The sequence below is a fragment of the Crotalus tigris genome, unplaced genomic scaffold (genome assembly GCF_016545835.1).
Source record: "Crotalus tigris isolate CLP2741 ecotype Arizona unplaced genomic scaffold, ASM1654583v1 scf7180000018371.15429387391:27106975, whole genome shotgun sequence".
Taxonomy (NCBI): Eukaryota; Metazoa; Chordata; class Lepidosauria; order Squamata; family Viperidae; genus Crotalus; species Crotalus tigris.
In genome coordinates, this window is record NW_024096970.1 from 11,879,645 (window position 1) to 11,906,431 (window position 26,787).

At 36.3% G+C, this 26,787-nt stretch overlaps 2 protein-coding genes and 1 pseudogene across 2 annotated transcripts in view; 2 read left to right on the plus strand and 1 right to left on the minus strand.

Annotated features, from left to right (window-relative positions):
- Positions 1–250: 250 nt before the first annotated feature.
- On the plus strand, positions 251–23,790 carry LOC120311669 (transmembrane protein 68-like). The gene is made up of 7 exons (XM_039351428.1): positions 251–1,937; positions 12,301–12,646; positions 14,187–14,351; positions 14,528–14,721; positions 18,778–18,838; positions 19,636–19,775; positions 22,901–23,790. The coding sequence occupies exons 2-7, from the start codon at positions 12,322–12,324 to the stop codon at positions 23,003–23,005; spliced, it is 990 nt and encodes a 329-aa protein (XP_039207362.1). The 5' UTR covers positions 251–1,937; positions 12,301–12,321; the 3' UTR covers positions 23,006–23,790.
- LOC120311879 lies at positions 3,755–9,146 on the minus strand (annotated as a pseudogene).
- LOC120311670 (transmembrane protein 68-like) overlaps positions 19,643–26,787 on the plus strand; it is a 37,142-nt gene continuing 29,997 nt past the window's right edge. The window contains exon 1 of the mRNA XM_039351430.1: positions 19,643–19,775. The gene's annotated coding sequence lies outside the window, so the exon portion shown is untranslated. The remainder of the gene's footprint in view (positions 19,776–26,787) is intronic.

Genomic DNA, 26,787 nt, shown 5'->3' on the forward strand with positions numbered 1-26,787 from the left:
AAAATACAATGTTAGAGTGCAAAAAAGAGAGGGCGGAACAGGCAAGGCAGTCACAGGCAATCAGGAAGAGTGGCCCTGTCACGAGGGCAATGAGTAGGCAATTGGATCAGCAAGGGGATAAAAGAACTTCCCACCCCCTAAGCCCCACTCTGAGGATGCTGGCAGAGGACCAGCGAAAGCTAAGTTGTTTTAATTCTTGTATATAACTGTTTTTATTGTTTTAAATGTTGTTTTAACAATAAATAACTGGAGTATACTCTTCCTGGAGATCGAAGATTGCATCATTGAATATATATATACATATATATGTGTACACACACACACACACACACACACACAGCCACATGTGATTATTTTTATCTGTGTTGTGACTGGAGCACTAACCAATAATCAGGCTGCTGCATTCTTAAGCAACTGAAGCTTCTGAATGGTTCTCACATAGAGAGGATTCCAGAACTGATACTGGCATCTATCACAGAAGTGAGGTCTTCCTGCTCCAGGTAGGTATGCAGCTGTTGCCCCAAAGAAGCTGGGCAAAAGTTCACCTAGCCATGTTCTCCACTTACTCATGAAGCAGTAGCCTTGAGTTCAGAAGGATCCATTCATCCCTTCCTTTCAAGAGTGTCATATCATTGAACAACAACATTGAAACTGGCAGAAAACCTCAACTACAACTCCATTTTGTAGTATTCCATCATGCCCTGTTTTCTTCCAACCAGATTGTCAAATGTCAAGAGATTAATAGTCAGGGATAATGATGCACAGTGGTCTTAAATACCACCTAAATTCTAAGTCTAAAGAGCTGGAGAAAAGTCCTACTTCTTCTCAAGTCCTAAAACTAATGCAGAAGAGTGGCCAATGCTGTCTCGAGTCAGTTCTTCTCAGACTGAGAAAAATTCACATAATCTGCTTCATCTAGGCTGTTCTAGTATTATCCTACAATAATGGTCTGAGTAATCTTTCCTAACAAGAGAAGTTAGAGAACAGGAAATAATTGTGAAGAATGGGGGTATCAAAAAAATCTCTAGTCTCCTTCAGGACTGCAAGTACCATGTTCATGTCCCTCCCAAACTGAGACAGTGATTACCTCTCCAAACCAGATTTTTATCTCCCACCCATCCATGCATTCTGCAGTCATTTGTGCCTAACATAGAGGCAAGGAGGTTCATAAAATCAAGCTCTCAATTCACCAAGGACATACCAGAGAGCAACCTATCACTTCACTGAGGTTCATGGTCTAATATGAATCCCAGGAAAAATGGTAAGACAGTGCACAGCTACCACTTTGGATTCTACTTATGAGCAGTCAACATAATTTAAATTTGAATGACTCTGTTGGAAAAGTGCTGTGCAAAACTAGTCAGATAGGAAGTTCCCATTTGCTAGCATCCTAGATGGGAGTTGGCCATTATGCAAAAGGATATCACATGACAGCCTAGGATGCAATAAAGCAATGACACGTTTTCACTTATCACCACAGTTTAGGCTCATGCTTGAACTCAGTCTGTGTTCTGTCAGGCTCACTTGCTGTTGACGGATATTCCCAGAGATTAATGCAGTATTCAACTGTCACCTATAATCAGAGCCCAACTCCCAGGATTACTTGGAGAGACATTGATCATGTTGGCAGGATTTTCTAACATGTTGCCTTGTTTAAGAGTGACACATTGTATCTTTTATGTTGTTTTTTATTCGTTACATTGATGTTTTCCATCTTTAAGCATTAAGATGTTATTTATTTATTTCTTTACTTATTGCTAAAATTTTACCTTTTCAGGTTATGAGATCATTGGAGAATATACCTGAAGGATCAGGGATGATTGTTTATTACCATGGAGCTACTATTTTAGACTATGCCTTATTTATAGCTCATTTTTATACAAAAACTGGGAGATTAGTCCGCTCTGTGATTCATTATGGCCTGTATTTAGTACCAGGTACACATGTTAACCTTTAATTACATTTTTATTTTAATTTAATTTTAATTTATTTACAGCATTGCTGTAATGCTTTAAATATTCTAAAAGTTCATTTTCTTGACAAAAAGCTCATGCCAAAGAACGAACATGCCATAAAATGGTCGCAAGATGTTTTAAAGCAAATGTTTTATCTGTGCAGCTTGAGATCCATAAAGACATCCATAGCTACAGTGACTATATTTTCTTGGAAAAAATAAAGGACAAACCTGAAAAGTGGGCAAACTTGAAAAAGGAAAAAAAAATCCTTCATAAGGACTTTTGAAAATATTATTTATGTTCATAACTTTGCTTTACAAGGAAAATTTAAAAGCAAAATGAAGAAAATACATAATTAAATCAAATAAATCTAAAGGAGAGCTTTCCAAAATAAGGGCTATCCTTTATAATAATAGACATAGGGTCATTATACCAATAGCCCATTTGTGTTTAGCTTGCCACTCAGAAGATGACTATTTAGTTCCTATTCAGCATGCCAGATATATTTCTGCAAAGAGGCAGGTTTAATAGAAGTCATAATTCCAAAATCTAAGGAGAAATTCACTTGGACTAGAAACAAAGGTTCCCTAAGATATAGTAGAATGAATTTACATAGTGTCACATACTAATACATCAAAATACCATACATTGGACTTGAACTGAAGAACATGTACCATAAAATATGTCTTCATATCAGGTACTTTTAGCAAGAAAATCTTCAGAGCTCCCCATTAGAACAGGACACGCAGCAAGGACGTTTAACTGAATTTTTGAGCACAGCCCCTTTTCCATAGACATTAAATAGTGAGAGAAAAGTTTGCTGATTGATTTTTTGCTTTGAATTTCTTCAGAGAAAGAAAGAACAAAAATAAAAAGCTGACTCTAATTTGGGAAATGTGAATTTTCAAGTGTTTTGGAAACAATGTGGAAATGAAGAATTAGAGCTTTAATGGGTTCAACCCATGCCTGGCTACACTGTAATGTGCAGAAAAAGCCCATACCTTAAAACCAGCAGAATGTTTGGGGAAAAAAGGCAGAAATCACAATAATTGTCATGATGATTATTATGCCATATTATACAACATGATGGTGATAGTCATAAAAAAATTATTTTTTGCCCCAAATAATATTTTTATGTAACATATTGCTTTCTTCTGATTTTTCTTTTAAAAACAGGTATAAAACTGACTTTTAATGTAGTGGGTTGCATAAAAGGCAAAAAAGTAGAATGTATTAAAATTCTCAAGAAAGGCGATTTATTAGGAATTTTGCCAGGTGGACTGAGAAGCAAACTTTAGTGATGAATATTACAACACAGTCTGGGGAACCGGCATAGGTTTTGCTCAAGTAGCTTTAGAAACACAAGGGGTAAGTGATCTATTGCTCACGTTAAGGATCATGCTCCAAGAACTCCTATATAAATATCCTTAAGTGATTAAACTTCCATGTTAGTTAGACCAGTGGTTCTCAACCTTTCTAATGCTGCAACCCCTTAATACAGTTTCTCGTGTTGTGGTGACCCCCAACCATAAAATTATTTTCATTGCTATTTCATAACTGTAATTTTGCTACTGTTATGAATCGCAATGTAAATATCTGATATGCAGGATATATTTGCATTGAACATAATTAAAGCATAGTGATTAATCACAAAAACAATATGTAATTATATATTGTTAAATATTTATTTTTAATTACAAAAAAATGAAATTTTGTCTTGAAGCATGGTGTAGCATGGGTAACAGTCTTAATATAATGACATTGCTACATTTTTCAACAGTATGCGTAAAAAGCCAACATCAGTGCGAAGGTTAAGGTTGCTTCTTTTTCACCAGATCAGAAATTCTTGGGGCAGTCTTTGCAAGAGTACAATGAAGATCATCTTCCACAACAAGTCTACTTCTTATTTAGACTTGATAACCAACAAGCTGGAAAAGCCTGTTTCACAAAGATATGTTGTTGGAAATGGAAGAAGAAGGCACAACGCAGTCTCAGACAGAACAGGATATGACTGCAAACATTTGATTCAGAATTTTGTAACTGGCATTGTGGAAAAATCAGTTCTCGCTGCATCGCTGTTAATAAGTTCAATGAACTCCTCTTGTGTTGTCTCAGGAACATTTTCTGTGAATGGGCTTCTGGCAAGTGCAAATGGGGTGTCAGGTAGATTTGGAAAGTACGATGAGGTTTCATCTGCAAGCATGTGCAGGTGTTCTTTAACAGAACTTATCATCATAATCCTGTTGTCTGGTTCAATGTGATGTTCCTCAAAGAAAGCAGATAAGGTAGGCAACATGTAAATTTTATTTTCATCCAATTTTTTTTTTGCCAAAGCTGCAGTTTCATTTGGAATGATGGGATCTTTTCAGACAAATCGAGGCACGTTGCATTTGGTCCTTGCAGTGATAAATTTAACTCATACAAGATGGCAAAGATGTCAACCAAGTAAGCTATTTTCTGCAGTTCACTGTTATCGCTGAAAAGAGCTTCAAACTGCGGTCTTGCTTTCTGACTAAAAAACATTTTGAGTTCATCACGAAGCTCAAAAACACGTTTTAAAACTTTTCCTTTTAACAACCATCTCACTTCAGTGTGAAATAGCAGAGCATTGTTTGGCGCATCCAACTCGTTGCACAGTTATGAAAACAGTTGTATGTTTAAACTGCTTGCCTTTACAAAGTTGACAGAATTTATGACGCTTTTCATTACTTCTCGTGACTCTTGTGGCAGTATCTTTGTTGCTAATATTTGCTGATGAATCATACAGTGAGTTCCGATGACTTTTGGTGACTCATTCAGTACCAAATGTTGAAATCCAGATCTACATCCTAGCACAGCTGGAGCACCATCTGTGCAAACAGCACAAACCTTTTCCCAAGATATCTTATGCTCTTTCAGAAATGAACCAACTGTGTCAAATACATCACAAGCAGTAGTTGTCGTTTCAAGAGTTTTGCAAAACAGAAACTCATCTTTAAAGTCGCCATCGTTAGTATACCTCACATAAACCAGTAACTGGGAACAGTTTGCAACATCTGTAGATTCATCAAGCTGGATACTAAATATTGGAAGTGGAGCATATTTAATTTCTTGGATTACCTGATCAAGAATATCAGCAGACCTGTCATCTATTCTTCTGCAGTGTCATTGGACAAGGAAACTGCACTCAATTTCGTCACAAATTTGTCTCCGATCATAAGTTGAACAATGTCTTTGGCCACTGGCAACAGTAACTCCTCAGCAATAGTGTGAGGTTTCATAGCTCTGGCGATTCTGAGTGCCACCACATATGAAGCTTCAACGGCTGCTACGTTTTGTTTGTGGGACTTGCCACCAGTGTCAAGTCTAGCTTTCTTGAGTCCATCAGCTTTGGTTCTAAAATATTTGGTATCCTTGCCAGCATAGCTCGGATGCTTGCTCTCAAAATGGCATTTCAGTTTGTTCGGCTTCATCAATTCGGCTGATAGAACTTTGCAACAAATTACACATTGTGGTTTCTCGATTCCCACTGTAAATATTGAGGTAAAACCTGTAAGAAATCCTTACTATATTTCCTTTTCCTGATGTTCTTCAGATCCATTGTCATTGAATGGTTTGCTAGTGTAAATATGTAAAAATAGCTTCAATAATACAAAACATGACACATGGCATAATTCAGTCAAAACAGTTCATTAAAGTTTCCTATGATTTACCATTCTCTGTGTTGTTCTATTTACAACCCAGTGTTTCTCAACCTTGACAATTTTATGGCATGTGGACTTCAACTCCCAGAACTTCACAGCCAGCAATCGCCAACTCCATGGGAGGAGTCTTACTCCTTTGGTGGAAAATCAACTCTATTATCCTGGGAAAGAAACCAGGCTCATGCAATTCAGATTTTTAGCCAGAGATCTGAGACCATGAGAAACCACAAGTCCATATTTAGATGGCTACATAACCGAGTATTCATCATGATTTGGGAGCCCAAGATGCACCACCCAACCTCAGGGAGTGTAGGCAGAATCTGCCCAATATTTGCTGAAATACGTTGTACTCAGATTTCATTCTGGGAATGAAATATTAAAAAGGAAAAGAGCAGAAGAAATCAACTTTTATTCCCCATTTCCAAACCCTCTTCCTGGAAGTCATAACATGTAATTAAGCACTTCAACAAAGTAATTACTCCATTATTTGAGTAGGCAATCAATTAAGAAGTTGCATCATGTAAGGAAAGAAAAGAAAATTAAACAAAAGAAAAGAAAAGAAAAAGAAAACAAGAGAGAAGGAAAGGGGACAAGAGGACAGGACAGGACAAGGAACAAGAGAGGAGGAAAGGGAAGGGGGAGGAGAGAAGAAAAAGAAAAAAGGAAAGAAAAGAAAGGAGGGGAGAGGGGAGGGAAGGGGAGGAGAGGAGAGAAAAGAATGGGAGAGGGGACAGGAGAGGGGGAGAAAGGGGGGTAGAAGAAAGAAAAGAAAACTCTTCTTCTTGCACGGAGCCGGCAATCGTGGAGCAAGACGCCCGTTTGGTGCAGCGGCAGGCAGGCCCAGGCAGTCCTGGGTGGCCATGGCAAGCAGTAGCGACGGCGCAGGCTGACCACCAGTTGGCCCAGCCCAAGGGAGGTAAGCCACTCGCCGGGCCCCACGCGTGCCAGCTACCCTCCCAGTGCCTGCCACTGCCCCGCTAGCCTTACCATGGCCACCGTCCATTTGGGGCGGTGGCAGACAGGCCCAGGCGCTCTTGGGCAGCCATGGCAAGCAGCAGCAACGGTGCAGACCGACCACCAGCTGAGCCACCAGCTGGCCTAGCCCAAGGGAGGTAAGCCACCTACCGGGCCCCACGCACACCAGCTACCCTCCCAGTGCCCGCTGCTGCCCCACTAGCCTTACCATGGCTACCACCCATTCATTGCGGCAGCAGGCAGGCCTAGGCACTCCTGGGCGGCCCTCCCACCCCTGGCCTTCTTTTACTTACATTTAGTAGTTGCTCATCAGGGATGGGTGGAAACTTCCAGAAAGCTCGCCTTAGCTGCAGACAACTTGCAGCAACGTTTGCTGACTGGGACTTTTGGCGGGCTCAGCAGGGCAGAGACAGCCTAGACAATTCCTATTGGCTTTTGAAAGCCAATAGAATTAGACTCTATTCAAGAGAGTCTATTCTATTGGCATTCAAAAGCCAATAGAATCTATTGGCTTTCAAACGCCAATAGAATAGACTCTCTTGAATAGAGTCTATTCTATTGGCTTTCAAAAGCCAATAGAATAAGAGGGAGTAGCACAGCTCATGAAAAAGAGGGAAAAAACAAAACAAAACAAAAAATGCCGACTGCGTTTCATAAGGATTCTATGAGGAAAAACTCCAGGACTTTGGCGACCCCTGTGAAATGGTCGTTCGACCCCAAAAGGAGTCGTGACCCACAGGTTGAGAACCGCTTGCCTAGGGGCTGGAGCTGATTTCTGGGGGCTGGTTTCTGTCTGTTTTAAGATCTTCTCTATTATTCCTTTGGGGAAATATATTCTGCCTTTTTAATATTTCCCAAAATATGTTTTTCTCTGTAATCTTCCCACACTTCCCTTGAACTTTTCTTAGGTAGTGAGATTTTCACTCATACATTTACTCACAGGCATCTAAGATGATGTTGCAGCTGCCTGTATTGAGTCACAACTTGGTGTTTTCAAGTATGTTCTGACATTAAGCAAACAGCCTACACGTGAGGAAGGGGGGTGATATCTGCAGATTGGCTGTCATTACAAACAGGCAAGATGTGTTTTGTTCAAAAGCTCACAAGCTATGTTGAATATATCCTGGTGAGAGTCCTGCTTAGAGTTTTGCCTGGAGCTCAGAAACCACTAGGAAAGGTGCAATCAGCTTGAAATGCTACCTCACCCAAATAGTGCAAGACAATTTGAAAAAAGGCAAAGGTTATATGTTATAACCTTGTTTATTAGTTGTCTGAACTAATAATAGAATTAGTATTCAGGTAGTCCCTGACTTATGACTGATCACGTATTGATTATTCAAAGTTATGATAAACCTACCTGGAGGCTACATACAACCCAGGATTGAAGTTCCAATAGTCACACTTCTATAATCACATGACTGAACTTTGGTGCTCAACAGCAGGCAGCATTTATGCATTTGCAGTTTCCCATAGTCACATGCCAAAAAACAGCATTTTTTACAGTTTTCAGTAAAATCACACTCATAGCAAACTGTTGGTTCACTTAGTAACTAGGGTATTCACTTATGAATCAAAACAGCTACTTTATGACTACCACAGTTGCCTAACAACCACTGCAAAAAGGATGGTCATGTGACTGACCTGTTTTATGACCATCAGAACTTTCAGTTCAGGCTCTGTTATGGTCGTACATTGAAGGCTATCTTTAGGGCACTGAGTATTAAAGACATTTATGTGTCAACATAAGCTGTCAAAACAGAAATGAGGGGCTGACCAGAGCAGTAGCCAGTTGTTGGGGAAGGTATGTGCTGCAATACAGTATTTTGTACAGATCTGCTATGCTGTCGTGTGTCCAGTCTTTGGAGAGTACAAAACCCACATAATTCCAAACCCTCCCCCCAAGAATGTAATGACTCCCTTGGACGCTTCCTCAGATGCCTCTCCAGATGTCAAATCAGAGGAGGCAGGTCAGGAGAGGAGTTGGTCAATGGCTCCAAGCAGCCATCTGAGAGTGATTTGGCTGAAGCACAGCTGTAGCAGGAGAGCCCTGCTTCAGGTAGGAAAAGCACATAGCTGCAGCCAGTCAGTGATGAGGAAGAAGAACTGCCTTCTGCATCTGATCCAAGAACATGTAAGGCAGAGAAAAGGCAGGAGCAATGAAGGTTAGTCCAATTATTTGTGAGGAGGCCTCTTGATGGGCTGCACCAGAAGCTGGCTATTTAGCACAGCTGACAGATGGAGACTATGCTGGGAATAAAGTATTCATTTCCTTGCTATGTGTTCTTGCCTTGAACTTTGAACTTTCTCTTCAGCTATGGCCTTGCCTTTACCCTGTGGACTTGCCTTTGCCTTGAAACTTGCCTTTGTCTTAGAAACTTGCCTTTTGCAGCTGTGTGCTTTCCCCACCGGAAGTCTCAGGGCTGTCCTGCTGCAGCTGTGCTTCAGCCAAATCACTTTCTGATTGCTGCTTGGAGCCATTGACCAACTCCCCTCCTGGACTTTCCTTTTCCTTGAGTACTAATATTAGCTTCATTTGAGTAGCCTGTGGAAGTCATTGGGGTTGAGCTGGTGTTTACAGAGGAAATTGCTGGGGGAATACCAATTCAGGCTTGGAAGCCTTAATAAAGACTCCTTACACCCATGGTATATGTCCATGCATGAGTGGGACAGCACACAGCACAGAACACAATGGGAGAGAGAGAGAGCTTACAATCAATTATGTAGTTTCCCAAGCACTATCACATGCTCCTAAGAGGCAACTCATGTTCCAGTCTCCTAAGTACCAAACCAATTAATCCTCTATGCTAAAATACTTTATTCTTCATTTAAATATGCAAGTTAATTAGCATTGGTTGGCTAATTTGTTTTTTTAATTAAATTTTTATTAAGTACAAAAAAAGGATTAAAAACATTGAACATGGTAAATTGTCTTTGATATTGTACATTAATTACATATAATATACCTATATACAACTATACATTTCTAGTCTCTATCTCAGTTTATCTTTTTTTTCTCCATTTTTCCCTCCATCTATAAAATTTATTCCATATTCGATAAAATTCTGTTTCTTCCTGATTTTTTAATCTTTTTGTTATCCTATCTAGTTCTGCGCAATACATAATTTTCTTTATTAGTGCTTCTCCACTCGGTATTTCCATTGCTTTCCACTTTTGAGCAAATAGTATCCTTGCTGCTGTGACCACATGGATAATTAAATATGTGTCCTCTTTATTTACATTTTCTCTAATATTCCTAATATTAATGTTTCCGGTTTGTATTGAATGTTTTGCCTAGTCATTTCTATTGCCCAATCCCAGACCATACACCAATACAGTTGGCTAATTTGAATTGAATTTGTACTCACCCCACCCTCTGAGGGAGGGACAATAGAGCATTGTGTTGGTTTAAAAACAAATGACATCAGAGTTCAAACTTATTTTTTTAGGAAAGAGTCTGAAACAGATCCCTTTGGAAAACAGGTGATATACAGGTGAAATTGATTTCCTTTCATTGAATGGGGGGACTCTAGTTTTCCTTTGTCAATCAATAATGTTATATTTGTTTATAAATTTACAACTTTTCTTTTAATGTTTTGATACTGAATTTTTATTACAGAAAAGTGAGGGGTTATTAATGTATAAATTACAATTTCATTCTGAAGAAAATTCAGTTGAGTCACCCATTTTCTTTTTTTTACAATGTTTTATTGATTTTCTAATTTTACATTTAAGTGTTTAAAAAGCAATGTGGTGGCTGAGTTAATCGATAATTCAATGACATACTAATATCTTTAATACAACTCTCAAACTACCACATTAAATATTTCCTCTCTTTTCCCCTTAGTGTTTGCTGTCCCCTAGTGTTTACTGTATTTAAACTAATACAATTCTTATTATATCAATTAAAAAGTTGGGTTCGTATATCTAGGCTGACATCTTGTTCTTTTCCGTAGCTTCTTATTTCATCAGAAGCTGTAAGAATAGTTTCATAAATTGCTTTCAACATCCATGTTCTCTTAGTGATTTGTTAAATTAAAAGCTTTACGATCAGAGAGTGAAAATAATTTTGTCACTGAGTATAGAACACAGCTGGGCTTCTCATAGCTAATATCTGCCAAGATTGCAAAAGTCTTATCTATAGTCTGTGCTTCAAGCAAAGTCTCTTTTAGACAATAATATCAGATTTAGCCACAAGATGTCACACATATCATTTAAGATTTTTTAAAAAAAAATCCAAAATTTTACTTCTTTTTTGTAAGTAAAACTCCAAATCTTTAACAAAAATAAGAAAACTTTTAGTCTTCAAATTTTAGAAAGATAAAAATCTAGTTAGAATCAGGTTATTCTTTCAATGTTTTAAACTGCGCTGGATAGTCAGTTGCTGCTGTTTTTAAAGAGTGGGATAGAATTTCCCTTCCCTCTCTCCACAGGGGGGGAAATACTTTTAGCAGCTTATACAGGTAGAAAAAATAGTTAGGATTGAAGAGAGGTTCAGATCTCACCCATTCTCATCTGTGCTGCTTTATAGGTGTCCGGTGGTAAGTTTGACTTTGGTTGTCTGCAGCCTAGTGACAGGCCATATTTCTGTGGCCAGTCTTTCATCCACTGGTTTGGAGGGCTGCCCCAGATCAAGCAGAAGGGCTACCGCCTTCCCGCAATCAAGTGGGGGTCCCCTCCTTGCTTGTTGCCCCTCTAGGACATGAGTCACCCATTTTCATCAACTCTTCTAAGTGACTTGGGGTGTCAGAGGAAAAGCCTTACAGTCATTTTGCAGAAAACTGAATATTATTTTAAAGATTTAATGGACTCTATAAAGATACTTCTCAAATATCTCCAGAATCTAAAACATTACTGCTATTTTCCTTTCAGTTGTGAACAAAGCCAAGATGAGAGGCTGATAATGATACCAGCTATCATAGTGAATGGAATACTGATAGTTTTTGTCTTCTGCTAGAAGTTCTTTGAGCAGTTAGCTTATAGAAAACAAAGAGAGGAAATACTTATTCCTTCTGTTAGCTGATCAAATAATTTCCTTAATGATAGATTGCGAGGCAAGCCAGTTTTTTTTTTTATTTTATTCTGCATTACTGAATGGTGTCTGTGAAAATCCTAAATGAAGCATATATGAAACACTCCTTATTGAATTGTTAAAGGAATGGCAGGCTTGGAGATGTCTGGACCAGGTTCTAGCAGAGAAAAAAGGAAGGCGAATTTCTTGCAAAGAATCTACAATTGATCCCTTTCTAATAAAAATGAGGGGGGGAGAGAGAGAGAGAGAATGAACATTAGCCAGGAAGAAAAAAAATTCCATGTCTGATTTTAAACAGAGGGTGTCTAGAATTGTCCTGTGCACAATAACCCACAGGTTGTTTCTAAAGTTAAGGAGCACCTTCCATATTGGCACCATTGGCTGGTCATTGTCTTTTTTGGTTGGTTCAGAAATAAGTCTAACCTAAGTCTCTAATAATGCCAGTAATGTTTCATTAAAAGGATCAATAGTCTGATTGATTGTACTAAGCCTTTATTTGTTTACCCTCGCTGAGCCCAATCTTCTCCATAAGGCTATTTGAAAGTGTCATCACCATGTATGCAGTACCATACTGATATTCTGTGTCCTCTCAGAGCTAAATATTGCAACTATTAATAATAGTAAAGTATGTTTTGTGTTTTTTATTTCTCTTTTCCAGGAAGAAATTATTTGTTTTTGAATGGATTTCTTTTTATATAGTCTGATTTCAAACATGACTGTGGAAAATATATACTGTACCTTAAGAAATGAATTTACAATCTGGTCAACATACATTTTAGAAGGATGTGCAAGCTTTATGGTATATCCCTTAACTTTGTTAATGATTGTGATAATATTATATTATCCCTTTGTTCATGTATTTTTTAACATCTATGTCAGTAATGCAATACTTTTTGTATGGAAAAAAATTGGCAATCTGCCAGAAGATATAAGTAGCCAAAAATGGGACAAGCCAAAGCAATTTATGGCACTGGCAGCTGACTGGCATGGAAAAATATTGCACAGTAAGTATGACTTTCTTCATTCATTCTTTAAGGCAGGATTGAGGAACTTACCATCATAGGCATCATTCATTTTGCCAGCCATAATTATCAATCATGTGCATCTTGGAGCTACATCTGAATCTAATAGAATGTTAATGGAAAACTGAGGATGCATACTGTCAATTTATGTATAATTCTTTTTGGTAAAAGTGGTCCTAGTCAAGGAACTCCCTTATCTCTATGGCTAAAGAACTGGATGAAGAAGTTGTCTTAATCCACTATTCATCAGAGCAATTGCAGGCATATTTTTAAAATAATAAAAAAACTGTATATATAAAACCATAAAATACCAGAAATATTTAAGCATGTGCATGTTGGGATCATTATATTTAAAAATAGCATTAGAAAAATAAAAATGAATATTTTTCAAGCTTAGTGTTAGGAAACATCAAAAAACAAATATGATTTAGTGAATGTTCCTGAGAGGGGAAATCCATCAGTGCACTGGAGGAATAGTCTTCAAATCTAGTGCACACCATCATTCTTGCTATTGTTCTTCTCTGTCGGGTAGGGAGCCAGCCCAGATTTTCCGGGTGCATTTGGGAGGCTTTTTCCATCTCCCTGTCCCATCACTCTCAGGAGAGTCAGGCTTTCTTCCTACCACTCCAGTTAATAATCCATGAAATTGCTTAATGATCACAACTTGGAGAGAGGGATTGTGGTCATTGAACAAAGCAGTCACATGGTGTTTGCTTAACAACTGCTTCACTAAACAACTGTTTGGAGTTGTTCCTGTGGCATGAACTTTGACCTGAGTCTGAGTGTGCCTTTCTGGTATTTTGATGGTGGTGGGTTAATCCTATTATGTTCCAAAGGTCATATTCTGCTTCCCTGTGGCTGTGGCTGTGGCTGATGACTGTTGGATTTTTGGTGTGAGGGAATGTTGATTCTAGGGATCTTTCTTTCTAATCTAAGCTTCCTGGCTCCAATCTTTCTGACAAGATTATCACATCTGCATTTCTGCAGACCTGGTTTCTCTTTGGGGCAGAGAGACTTGGGGGGGGGGGTTCTGTCTTTAAAATCCTTTGGGGAAATATATTCTGCCTTTTTAATATTTCCCAAAGTATTTGTTTCTCTGGATTCTTCCCACAACACATATTATGTATCTATTAACAGTTCTTGAAAAAGTAAGTAGAATACCAAAATTACCTTTTAAAAATGTTTTAAAATGGCCATAATTTCTAAGATAATGTTGAGATGTTTGAGATAAAAGATAAGCTTTTATGTCACTTTAATTGGTATGAATCTAAATGAATTATTAAAAAATTAGAATGAATATGCTGGATCACAAAGGTAATAGCACTGAACTCTGACAATTCTGATTGATTTTGTTACCTAATATGACAGCTTGTCGTTCCAAAAATCACATATGATTTAAAATGTTTAGTTTCACAAGAAAGCTGAGGAAAAAAGGTCATTTTTTCTACATGAACTTCCTTTCTTCTACAGGAGACCCTTGTGAAACATTACTGAAGTCATTTCATTATTCTACCATTAACAGGTTATGAGGTTTCTGGACTAGAAAATCTACCAAAAGGACCAGCGATCCTTGTTTATTACCATGGAGCTGTACCAATTGACTATTATTATTTTATTCAAAGGATTTATAGACTCACTGGGAGATTATTCTATTCTGTGATAGATCATATTATTTTTCATATACCAGGTAAAAAAGAATATTAAAAGTTTAGCTTTAATTATTTTCAAATGATATACCTTAGATTCACTGACTTGGGAAGTCCATTTTTTCTTCTTCAAAGACTTATGTCATGGTGGAAATATGTGTATTCTGTTTTCTTTTACAAGCAAGAACAGAATGATTTCTTATGTCTGCCTTTGCAGGAATACATCTATTCCTCGCTGTCCATCACACTAATCATTCTACAAGAGAAAAGTGTTTAAACATTTTGAAACAAGGGCATGTACTGGGAATTGCACCAGGAGGAGTACGAGAGCAAAATTATGGAAATAACTACTATAAACTAATATGGGGAAAACGGAAAGGATTTGCTCATATGGCTATAGATGCAAAAGTGGTGAGCCATCACATCTTTTTTACTAGTGGTCTTTTACATTGGAATATAAATTTTTAAATGCTATATTTCATTTTCATGTCATCTACTTACCTTTAAGCTATCTGCAAATGTACAGGAAGGTACAAGCAACCACAAATCAGATTTTCAAGGCCAGGAAAAGGCAAATCTTCTTTCTCCCATTCACATAATCCTAGAAATGTAGTTCAAGAGCAAATTATTGTATGAAAATATTAGCTTTTGTTGCACAATTATATTTATATAAGCTACTACTTTCTCCCAAAACATAGTCAGTATAGGGCAGGGGTCTGCAAAATAAACAAAATAATAAATATAAAATAAATATAATAAAATAATAAAATATAAAATAAAATAAATAAAATAAAATATAAAATAATAAAAATAAAATAAAATAAAAAATAATATAAAATATAAAATAGCTAAAGAAATAAAATAAAGATTTGTTAAATTAAAACTTCATATAAAATAAAAATAATGCCTTTGTATTGTATAAAAAATATAAAATAATAAAAATAAAATGCTGCTTCATATCTAAATATAATAAATACTATAAGATCCAAATAAATAAAATAAAAAAATATATAAATAAAATTAAAAATAAATAAACTAAACAATTAATAAGAACATAATAATAAAATATAAAAAATAAAAAATAAATAAAATATATAAAAATAAAATAATAAATAAAAAATATATAGAAATAAAAAATTCATACAATATAATGTCTGGGGTATAATACCTATCCAGAACTAAAGATAAACTTCTGGATCCCAAGTCTCTGAATACCCCCACTTATCAAGATTCAGCTATATTTGGCTTGTTTTTAAATATGTAACTCTGAATATTCCAAAAATTCAACATCTTTCTAAAATTGTGTTTTAATTGTCTTTTAATAAAAACCCTCACTGATACTTATGAATAAATTCTTGTAAAATTATTTTCAGTCTATCAACCAGAATAATTGTAAAGAACATGCAGTCGTTATTTAATAACGATATTTACCTATCATTTCTTGTAAAAGTTAAATGTTATCCCTCTTTAGGTATTAAAACTCTATTGAACTCTTTTTAACTCTCTGGCATCTTTCTTTCCTGTCAGATAGAGTTCATCTTGGTTTGTAAAGTTGTAAAATTTTATCCTCAAAACATTTAGAATAAAAATCTTATAATCCATATGGTCCAGGCTTAATGTTTTTGTAGCTTCAGGAATCTTCTTTGTTGTTCTAGGTCTTCTGTAATCCTCCATAAATTTTGTTTCTTAACACATTTTTCTATCTTCTCTAGAAAGGTATCACATCATTATAACATTGACGGAATTCTTTTTGTTTGATGATATTTTTCATTATCTCTCTTTTTAGTTGCAATATCATTTTCTGTTTTTTATTTTTTATAATTCACATGCTACCTATATCTATGGTTTATTTATACACTGACTTTTTTGCTTTATATAATTCAGGTTTATTTCTATTTCTCTTACTGTTAGCATAAGTAATTGTCATTGTAGAAGCTTAATTTATTGAGGAATACTGATCTTCTCTGGAATTTTGTTTAATTCTTTTCTCTTTATTTCTTCTAAAATAGGTTGTGTTCTCTGTTGGCTCTTATTTTTAATGAAATAATGTGTAATACAGGCTTTACGTGAATCCCAAATGATTCCCAATCTGTCTTTACCTAAATATTTTTCAAAAAAATATATTAATTTCTCCTTACAGTCTTCCACTATTGCTTTTTATAAATCTTGTTTATAAAAGATTTTCTTTTATAAACCAAACTCACAGGATTATGATCAAATTGTGTCTGATAATATTGCGACTTCAGAAATCCTTGTAGCCATGTTCTTTGAAATTTAAATCATATATATTCTTGACAAGGACCTATGACTTTCACAAAAGTAAGTATACTCTCTTGAATTGCCATTTTTCTGTCTCCATATTTCCACCACACCTAAAGTGTCCATCAAATCAAAGAAAACATTTGGTTATTTGAATATTCTTCTTAGAAGTTCTGCCCACTTGTGATGAGATCACTCCATTTTAACCCCTCATTGGACACCAATTTTTATAAGAGAAACCTATCAATCTCTCCATAAATCATTTATAAAATAATATTTTCTCCTCATTTGGGAGTTGGTCCCTTTATGAAAGTCCCATGCAAATGAAATTCTAGCACCCCCCCAATTTACCATATTCATCAGTCAATATAAATTTATATACAAAACAACTCCATTTCTTTTTTTTTATTTTCTTCTTGCTAAAATAAAACTTTTCACCCCAGTTTTTAGAAAGCATTTTCACATTTAATGCTGCATGTGTTATATTTTATAAATAACTTCAGGAGGTGAATGTATCTAATACCCTTCCATCTTCCTGTTTCCATCCAACACAATTTTATATCTATTGTCAATCTTCAGTCTTGTATTAAAATACTACAAAACTTGATTTTTTGTTTTGTTTCTGACAAATGCAGCAAAACATTTCTTATTCTCAAAAATCTTCTATTTATTCTATATATTTTATCTTTCTGCCTATGTAACTTTTATTCCGGTGTTTTTATTACAAATTATATTAAACAGATAAAGCTAATACAAAAACTTACACAGAAAATCATTTAAAATAAAAGAAAATAGTAAAGTAAAAAGAATTGAAAGGTGTGGAAAATACCCAGCAAGCACATTCAACATTGACAACTTATCACTTAAAATACAGCCAAGCTTTTGCCAAAAAAATTTAAGTCTTTAAAACCATTAGTGTCCTTTAATCATTTGTATCAAACCATACAATGTCATCAAATAGAACTCTATGCTTAGAAAGCCTCTCTTTAGATCAGTGATTCTCAACCTTTTTAATGCCGTGACCCTCAACCGGTTGTAAGTAGAGGACTACTCAATCGGTTGTAAGTCGAGGACTACTCAACCGGTTGTAAGTCGAGGACTACTCAACTGGTGCAGCACCATTTGCAGAATGGGACTTTTGGCGGGCTCAGCAGGGCAGAGACAGCCTGAACAATTCCTATTGGCTTTTGAAAGCCAATAGAATTAGACTCTATTCAAGAGAGTCTATTCTATTGGCTTTCAAAAGCCAATAGAATAAAAGGGAGTAGCACAGCTAAGGAAAAGGGGGAAAAAATGGCAGACTGCATTCTTTGGCGACCCCCGTGAAATGGTCGTTCGATCCCAAATGGGGTCCCGACCCACAGGTTGAGAACCACTGCTTTAGATGTAAATAAATTACATCTGGAATTGGTTAAGAAATGAGGCTTGTGTGAACCTTGTCTCCATATATGATAAATTGTAGTGGTGAGCCTGACTGGAATCTTTAGGATCCCAGCAAGCTTAGCTCATAAGCCAAACACAAAAACTTCAATTCTTTCTGCCAATTCATAAGAAGCAACTGTCTGGAGTGCATGAGGGCATTTAATAATGTCTTCTGTTTGTGAAAAATCTTCACCAGCCACAATTCGCCATCTGCTGGTCAATCTCTCCTTGCTCTTTCAGGGATGTTTAGTTGTTCCTAAATTCCCACAAATATGGGCAAATAATAAACACACAAACAAAAAAGAATCATAATATTTTTATTAAATTCTTGTCTCTTTCTTTGACATATCCTGAGTTTATTAAATACAAGATTTAACATGAAAAATAAAGCCGTGGTTTAATGTTAGTTTTTGAATCAAAATCTTCAAAGATTAGATGCATGAGAATTCAACACTAAAGAAAGAATGAAGGATAGTTCAGCACCTCAGAAGCTGAGTTCAAACTACATTTAGTAGGATAATGCAGCTGTTGCAGTGATTAAAATCTCCGAAGAAAATAAGTGATAGGAAATCAAAAGATGCAATGACTTTAGCAACATATACACATTAGGTTCTCAAAGATCTATTTTATGTCCAAACAATACATTTCATTTCTTTCATGTACGGTGATTAAAATAAGTCTCATTATTTGTTTCTTTTATTTCTTCTAGCCAAACAATACATTTCATTTCTTTCATGTACGGTGATTAAAATAAGTCTCATTATTTGTTTCTTTTATTTCTTCTAGCCAATCATCCCTGTATTTACACAAAACATTAGAGAAGGATATATAACATATGGAAATATAAGTAAGTAAAACTTTATGTATTCTCAGGAATGTTATTACTTTTAAGGCTATAAATCTATGCATCTGCATCTTTTCTTGCCATTTTTAATTTCAATGATACTGTAGCTCAAGCAGCAATAGCTAAACCTGGACTATAAATATTTTAAAAATATAATTGATGTAGATCAATTTGGGAGTATATTCATTTAATTCTTTTTTATGAAGATCAATTAAAGAACAATAAATGTGAGTTTCCTCCTGTCTAATCTCTTTTCATCTACTTCATTAAAATGCTGAATGAATACTGTATATAGATATATGAATATGAAATATATGAAAATATCTAACTCTGAGTTCTACAGAACTTCAAAGCTTTGCTGGAAAACCTGATTAAATACATTTCCTATAATTGACATAAGGTCATGGGATTATATGGATATAGGGCTGACCCAGAAATTACAGAATATACTGTAAATGCATTGGGCTTATTCTGGAAACTTTGTCTGTCTGTCTGTCTGTCTGTCTACTTATCCATCATCCTGCCATCTATCAGTCTTCTGGGATCTGTGTGTGTGTTTACATGTCTGGATTAGCCTGCTTTTCTAAACTCTAATTTTCAAACCTTTGTAAAATCTAAGCTAAACTTTGCAAATTGTAAGGCCCAAATATGATAGCTTATTCTCTTCTCTTTCTCTTAGTAACTTCTGATACCACCACTAAAAATTGCTAGTTTTTGAATATAGGTATCTAACAAAGACTAATATGAAACTTTGCACTTTGCTAAAATTGTTTCTGAGATTTTCTAAATCTTGTACACAGGACCAATGAGATGGTTATATGAGCGAACCCGATGGTTTATCTTTCCATTATATGGAATGTTTCCAGTTAAACTTATAAGCCATATTGGAAAACCAATTCCATATGATCCAGATATAACTCCTGAAAAATTAGCTGAAAAAGTAAGTGTATTCTATTGTAAGGGGAAAATATACATTCAAATTAACACTTTGTTCATGAAATTATAACTCTAAGCAGTTATTGAAATACATTACCTAGATGTGCATAAGTATAGTTGAGGATTTGGTACATAACTGTCAGTGGAAGACTACTGCCCACCCAGCTATCCCTCCATCCTTCCATTCATCCATCAGTGTTTAAATATCACTTATTTAAATTACTCAGCATGGCTAACTGTAAGCTTAAATGAAAACATCTATGAAATAACTATCATACTAAAGCCCTAAGAACTTTAGTTGCAAATAACTGCAATTTCTTGGTTGTCTTCAATGGCAGCTTCACATAAAATAAATGAAAACATTTTGAGACATGACAAAGGCAGGAGTCACTGTCTGAAGACCTAGTCCAGGAATAGATATAGCTTTCTTACCTGTTGAAGATTGCTTAGGACACAGTTCCAGCACCCCAGCACTTCAAAATGCATACCAACTTTTTCTCGGTGACTGCAAGTTTGTCAAGATCAGTAGACAGAAATTTCATGTGATCAAATGATTTCAGTATAATAGTAACTCTATCTTGTTGGGATTCAACTCTTAGCTCCATCTAGTCCTTCACAAATCCAAATACCAATCAAGACTTCAATATATCTCCTGTCCAGCCTGTAATGTTGATAAATATCACTACATTAGTGATATGAGGGGTCTCAGATTGTTGAATGACCTCTCCCAGGTGTTTTATGTATAAGTTAAATAAAATGAGGAAAAAGGTGAAGTCCTGGGGCACCTCACAATCATTCACACCAATAAGATCATTCGTAATTGCCTGCTTAAGAAGGAGGGGAACCATTGAAAACCAGTGCTTCCAATCTCAAACCTAGCATATAGTCCTGGCCAGTGTTATTTAATCCTGTTAATAATTCTGACAAAATAAGGAGAGAACAAATAGGTCATGTATAAGAACAATTTCAATCCCACATTTATTGCTGAATCCCAAGTGAAAGACCTCGAAATAATATGTTTTCCTACATGATCTTCCATCGTTGGAGCTTAACAGCTTTATCAGGAAATGGTAGATTGAGGATTGGGTAATAATGAACTAGGATGGCTCGGTCAAAGGATGGGTTTTCTTATTTTCAACCCAAAGAATTTCATTGCATGAGCAATAGGCCCATTTGTGTTTTAGGAAAATATGGGTTTATTTGAGATGTGATGCTAAAGACAAATATTTCATATAAAATAACAATGCACTATTGTTAAAATATCACATACATGTTAATAATAATTGTATCATATAAAATGTATTTTATAGGATAAATGCTTTTACATTGTTTAATATAAACTATATTAGTTATATAGTACATGAGATGTGTGCTAATTACATATTTCTTCTCTCTTTTTTTTCTCTCTTTTAAAATAAGTTATATGATGATAATAAACATTTTTTAAAAATCCAGGCAATTACACCCATTTGACTATTATAAAATCAGGTGAAAATTATAGGGAGGAAATTGTATGAATATTGTGATTAATCACCAAAAATATTTTATTCATAAACATACTGGCCACAAGAGATGTAGCTATACCAACTTGAATATATAAGGTCTCCCATTAGTAAAACAGAAGATTCCTTAAGCACACCAAAAGTTTTTTAAACAATTTGGTTCCTCATTTCACTCCATTGCTGAAACAGGCAGTTGTTGTTGTTAGTTGTGAAGTTGTGTCCGACCTATCGCAACACCATGGACAATGTTCTTCCAGGCCTTCCTGTCCTCTACCATCTTCTCATGCCTACTGCTTCAGTAACTCCATCCAGCCACCTCATTCTCTGTCGTCCCCTTCTTCTATTGCCCTCAATCTTTCCCTTCTCCAGTGAGTCTTTCCTTCTCATTAGGTGGCCAAAGTATTTGAGTTTCAACTTCAGGATCTGGCCTTCTAAAGAGCAGTCGGGGTTGATCTCCTCTAGGACTGACTAGTTTGATTGCCTTGCAGTTTAAGGGACTTGCAGGAGTCTTCTCCAGCACCATAGTTCAAAGGCTTCAATTCTTTGGCACCCAGCCTTTCTTATGGTCCAACTTTCACATCCATACATTGCAACTGGGAAAACCATGGCCTTCACTATATGTACTTTTTTTAATGGGGTGATGCCTCTGCTTTTAAATATGCTGTCTAGATTTGCCATAGCTTTCCTCCCCAGGAGCAAGCGTCTTTTAATTGCTTGGCACCAGTCCCCATTTGAGGTGATCTTGGAGCCCAGGAAGATAAAATCTGTCAATATCTCCATTTCTTCCCCATCTATTTGCCAGGAATTGAGAGGGCCAGATGCCATGATTTTGGTTTTCTTAATGTTGAGTTTCAAGCCAACCTTTTCTCTCTCTTTCTTCACCCGCATCAAGAGGCTCTTTAGTTTCTCTTCACTTTCTGCCATTAGAGTGGTATCATCTGCATATCTTAGGTGAAATAGGCAGGCAGACAGGCAGACAAATAGACACACACGCACACACACACACACACACACACACACACAAACACACAAATGGAAAAGTGGATGGGAGAAAGGGAAGTGGCTTTCTCAGTTCTCTGGGCAAGTATACTAAAACACTCTTCTGCACCATTCCTTATTTGAAATTATAATAAAATAACATATTTCTGTTGAAGAATGGCAGTAGGTACAAAATGTTTAGAGTTGCAAAGTGATTCAACTTAGTCATATTTGCAGAATTTCATAGTTCCTAGTGCAGTGGTTCTCAACCTTTCTAATGCCGCGACCCCATAATACAGTTCCCCATATTGTGGTGACTCCCAACCACTTATACATCACCGGGTGCCAGGGGCGTGGCCAAAGAAAAGGGGAAAAAAATGGCAGACAGCCTTGTTTGGCGACCCCCGTGAAATGGTCGTTCGACCCCAAATGGGGTCCCGACCCACAGGTTGAGAACCACTGTCCTAGAGCACCTTTCTATAGCACCTGATCAATAGAATGGAGCATCTTTTCCTTATAGGAAAAATGAGCTGGACATAGAACACAATGTTCTCTCTATAATTCCTGAAACATAAATCTAAATTATATCATTTTTTTTCTTTCTTTTCCTCATCCCACTCTACCCCTTGCCATCCCACCTCTCCAACAGACTCAAAGGGCAATGGAGGCTTTACGGGACAAACACCAGAAAATCCCAGGAAGCATATTGCAGGCTCTTAGGCAACGCTTTGAGACACATAACAAAGATAAATAGTGATAAATAGTGACAACCATAATCTCTCTATATAATATATATGTATATATAGATGATATATGTGCTTGTGTAATGCAAGTGTTTCCCAAGGCACTTTTCTTAAAAAACAATGAAGAGGCAAGATTAAGAAGGAGCAAGAATATATGTTTATTTCAACATATTTAAATCTCCAACATCAGATTAAATTTCATTTAAATATACCAAAGCGTTACATCATGGTATTTTCATATCCTTACCAATTATGTTTGAGAAATCCGGATGATCTGGCAAATGACCAAAGGAACCAACTGTTATTCCTATCTTCAAAAAAATGGAAAACGAAAATACAACAAGACATAAACTAGTCACTCTGACTTTGATACTCTGGACAGTTTTAGAACATATACTGTGAACATAAAGAGATTTATAATTAAACATAATTGTCAGAAACTTGACTTGCCTTATCTAATAATTTTTCAGATAACCTCCTTACTAGACTGTAGCAATTTTGTAAAGATAATATAGCTTGATTTTTTTTTTCAAAGCAGGTGACAGAATTGTTCATTCTGACTAGCAGGTTATCACAGTAATATATAGGCTGCATGGAGATTAATTGACTGCAATGAGTTTGAGTTTACCTAACTGAGATGTGATGCTAGGAGAAAACATTGTTTCATATTGTTTCATAATGTGCAAATTATGTCATATAAAATATTTTACATGAGAAATGCTTTCATTTTGTTTAGTATATTCTGTGTAATGGTTATGTAATACATGACATGTGTTCTAATACATATTTATCCTCCCTTTGGTTTTTTTTGTCTTTTAAACTAGTTTAAATTATCATAAGAAACATTTTTAAAATACCAGGTAAGTCCACGAGTCATAAAAGAGCCAAGGTTGCCTAACCCTGAGCTAGTCTTTTCTCCCCCCAGTTCCCCACCCCAGCTCAGTCAGCAGTCAGTTCTGGAGCTGTGCCTGCCAGAATCTTAGGAGAGATTTTTGGAAGAAGGACTTGTCCATTGAGGCACAGGCAGCAGAAGGGAAATCCATTCCTTCCTCCCACCCCACTGCTGGTTCCACTGAGCAATAATCAACTGCTTTTGGTGTAGCAGCCAGGGTAGGAAGAATGGGGGGGCATTACTGCAGCAACTGCAAGAAAAGGCCCCTTGGAGCTTCTTGATCCATACTAGGAGCACATTCATTTTGCCCCCCCCCTTCCCGGCTTTCCAGAGGCACACTAGGAAACAGAGAAAAGGCAGGCAGGAGGTGAAAGGGAAATACATGCTGCAGACCAAAACATCCACTCAAAGCAGTGTTCATCTCCAAAGCCCCCCCCCCCGATCTCTTCCCTTTTCACTGCCTGGACCAGTTTTCCTTCTCCCACCTATTTATTTATTTATTTATTTATTTATTTATTTATTTATTTATGAGACTTATATACCGCTTTTAGTGCAAGCACTCTCTAAGCGGTGTACACCAGTAAGCAATGTATGTGTGTATATGGTCTTTGGTTGTTCGGGTTTTCTCCCACGTAAAATTGGAAGTGTCTTGGCGACGTTTCGACGAAGTCCCAGTCGTCATCTTCAGGCTGGTGCTTTCAGCTTCGTGCTTTGAGCAGCAATGTGTGGTCTTAGCTGTTTATTCCTTTTAACTGCCAGTGGGGGTATGAACTGATTTGGTGGGAGCTTGGCTGTGTTCTGATTGGGTGGAGGTGTGTTCTGAATGGTTAGGGGCTTGGCTGTGCTCTGATTGGCTGGGGTAGTGTTCTGTTTGGTTGTGCTCAGGTTAGTCTGAGTTGCAGAGGGGTTTTAGATTTTGGGCTGCCTTGTTATTTTTTGGCTTCGCATTCGTGGTCGTGCTTCCTCTTCATGGAGGGTGTCAGTTTGCTTCATGTATGGATTGGAGGGGTTTAAAGTGGATAATGATGCAGCTGTGGTCTGGCTTCTGGTTTGTGGTCGTGCCTCGTCATCGGTGTGGCTTTGGGTTTGTTTTTTGCATGGATGTGTGGTGGTGACATCCTGTGTGGTTTTTGTGAGTGTGGGTCTGGTATCATTTTTTTGTGTTAGGGAGTTGTTTGTCAATAAGGGCGGGTTTCCAAATGGCTGGTAGGTGGGAGGTATCATCTCGCTTGTTCATGCTGTGTGGGCGTTTTTCTATCTCAATGGCTTCTCTGATTATTCTGTTATTAAAATGTTCACTTTTGGCAATGGTTCTGGTATTTTTAAAGTCAATTTCATGTCCTGTGGCTTTAAGGTCTATAAAGTCTATAAAATATCTTAAATTTTAAATATAAGTTATTGAAAAGTTAAATAATATTTTTTATATCCAACTTATATTGTATAAAGTCTATCCATTTTTTCCATACCAAAAAATACTTCTCTTGCGATTGGTCTTTCAAGAAAGCCGAAATCTTTGCCATTTCTGCCAAATAAGAAACTTTAAAAAAACCACTCTTGCAAGGTAGGCAAATATTCCTTCTTCCAACATTGCCCTACTAACAACCTTGCCGCTGTAATTAAATTTAACATCAATATAGTCTCTTTAGTATCACAATCAGAAACAATACCTAACAAAAACAATTGTGGGGTAAATTTTACCCTTCTTCTAAAAATTCTTTGGATATTCCACCATATCTTAATCCAAAAAACTTTTATATTTTTACATAACCACCAAATATGATAATAAGTAGCATCCAAACATCCACATCTCCAACATTTAGGCTGTAAGTCAGGATACATACGAGACATTTTTTGTGGGTCAAGGTGCCATCTATAAAACATTTTGTAAAAATTTTCCCTTAAATTTTGGGCTTGTGTAAATTTAACATTCCTCACCCAAATAATTTCCCAGGTATCTAATAAAACCGGTTCATCAAAATTTTATGCCCATTTGACCATACATTCTTTAACTAATTCTGCTTCTGAGTCCAATTCTACTAATACCCCATAGATTCTCTTAATATGGGTTCGTCTTTGATCTTTTATTTGTTTTAATAAATTCTCATCTTCTCTAAGCAAACCCACATTACGATCTATCTTCCACCTCTCCACTATTTGTCTATAATGAAACCATGAATAAATAATATTTTCTTGTATTAAATCTTCCAAAGATTTTAATTGCCAGTTTTTACCATCCCACCTAAGTAATTGTACATAAGAAACGCTATCCATCTTAACTCCTCTCCTTATCCCTTCTATCGCATGCCCCGGTATGGCCCATAGTGGAATTTTAAAATCACTTCTATAATATTTCCTCCAAACCCGAAGTAAAGAGATCCTTATAATATGAGATTTAAAAACCCTATCAATCTTTTTATTAAAAATTAAATAGGCATGCCATCCAAAAAGTAAATCCCAACCCTCCAAGAGGAGTATTTCTACATTTGTTAAATTAACCCAGTCACTTATTAATGTTAAAACCACAGCATCATAATACAATTTCAAATTCAGTACCTTGAGTCCACCTCTCTCACGAATATCTTGTATAATTTTAAGTTTTACTCTTGGTTTTTTCCCTGCCCAGATAAATTTGTTAATACCTTTCTGCCATTCATTTAAATTAACCTCATTCTTTAAAATAGATATCATTTGAAATAAAAAAAGAAACTTTGGGCAATGTATATATATATATATATATATATATATATATATATATATATATATTTACATTGCCCCCAACAATCTGGGTCCTCATTTTACCTACCCTGGAAGGATGGAAGGCTGAGTCAACCTTGAGCCGGTGAGATTTGAACCGCTGACCTGCTGAACACAGTCAGCTAAAGTGGCCTGCAATACTGCATT

What these genes read in the sequence shown, in the direction of transcription:
- LOC120311669 (XM_039351428.1), top strand. Translation starts at nt 12,322, where the DNA reads ATGGATTTCTTTTTATATAGTCTGATTTCAAACATGACTGTGGAAAAT. An exon ending in GCATGGAAAAATATTGCACA is followed by an intron (nt 12,647 to 14,186) that starts GTAAGTATGACT and finishes TACCATTAACAG; the next exon opens with GTTATGAGGTTTCTGGACTA. An exon ending in CTGAAAAATTAGCTGAAAAA is followed by an intron (nt 19,776 to 22,900) that starts GTAAGTGTATTC and finishes CCTCTCCAACAG; the next exon opens with ACTCAAAGGGCAATGGAGGC.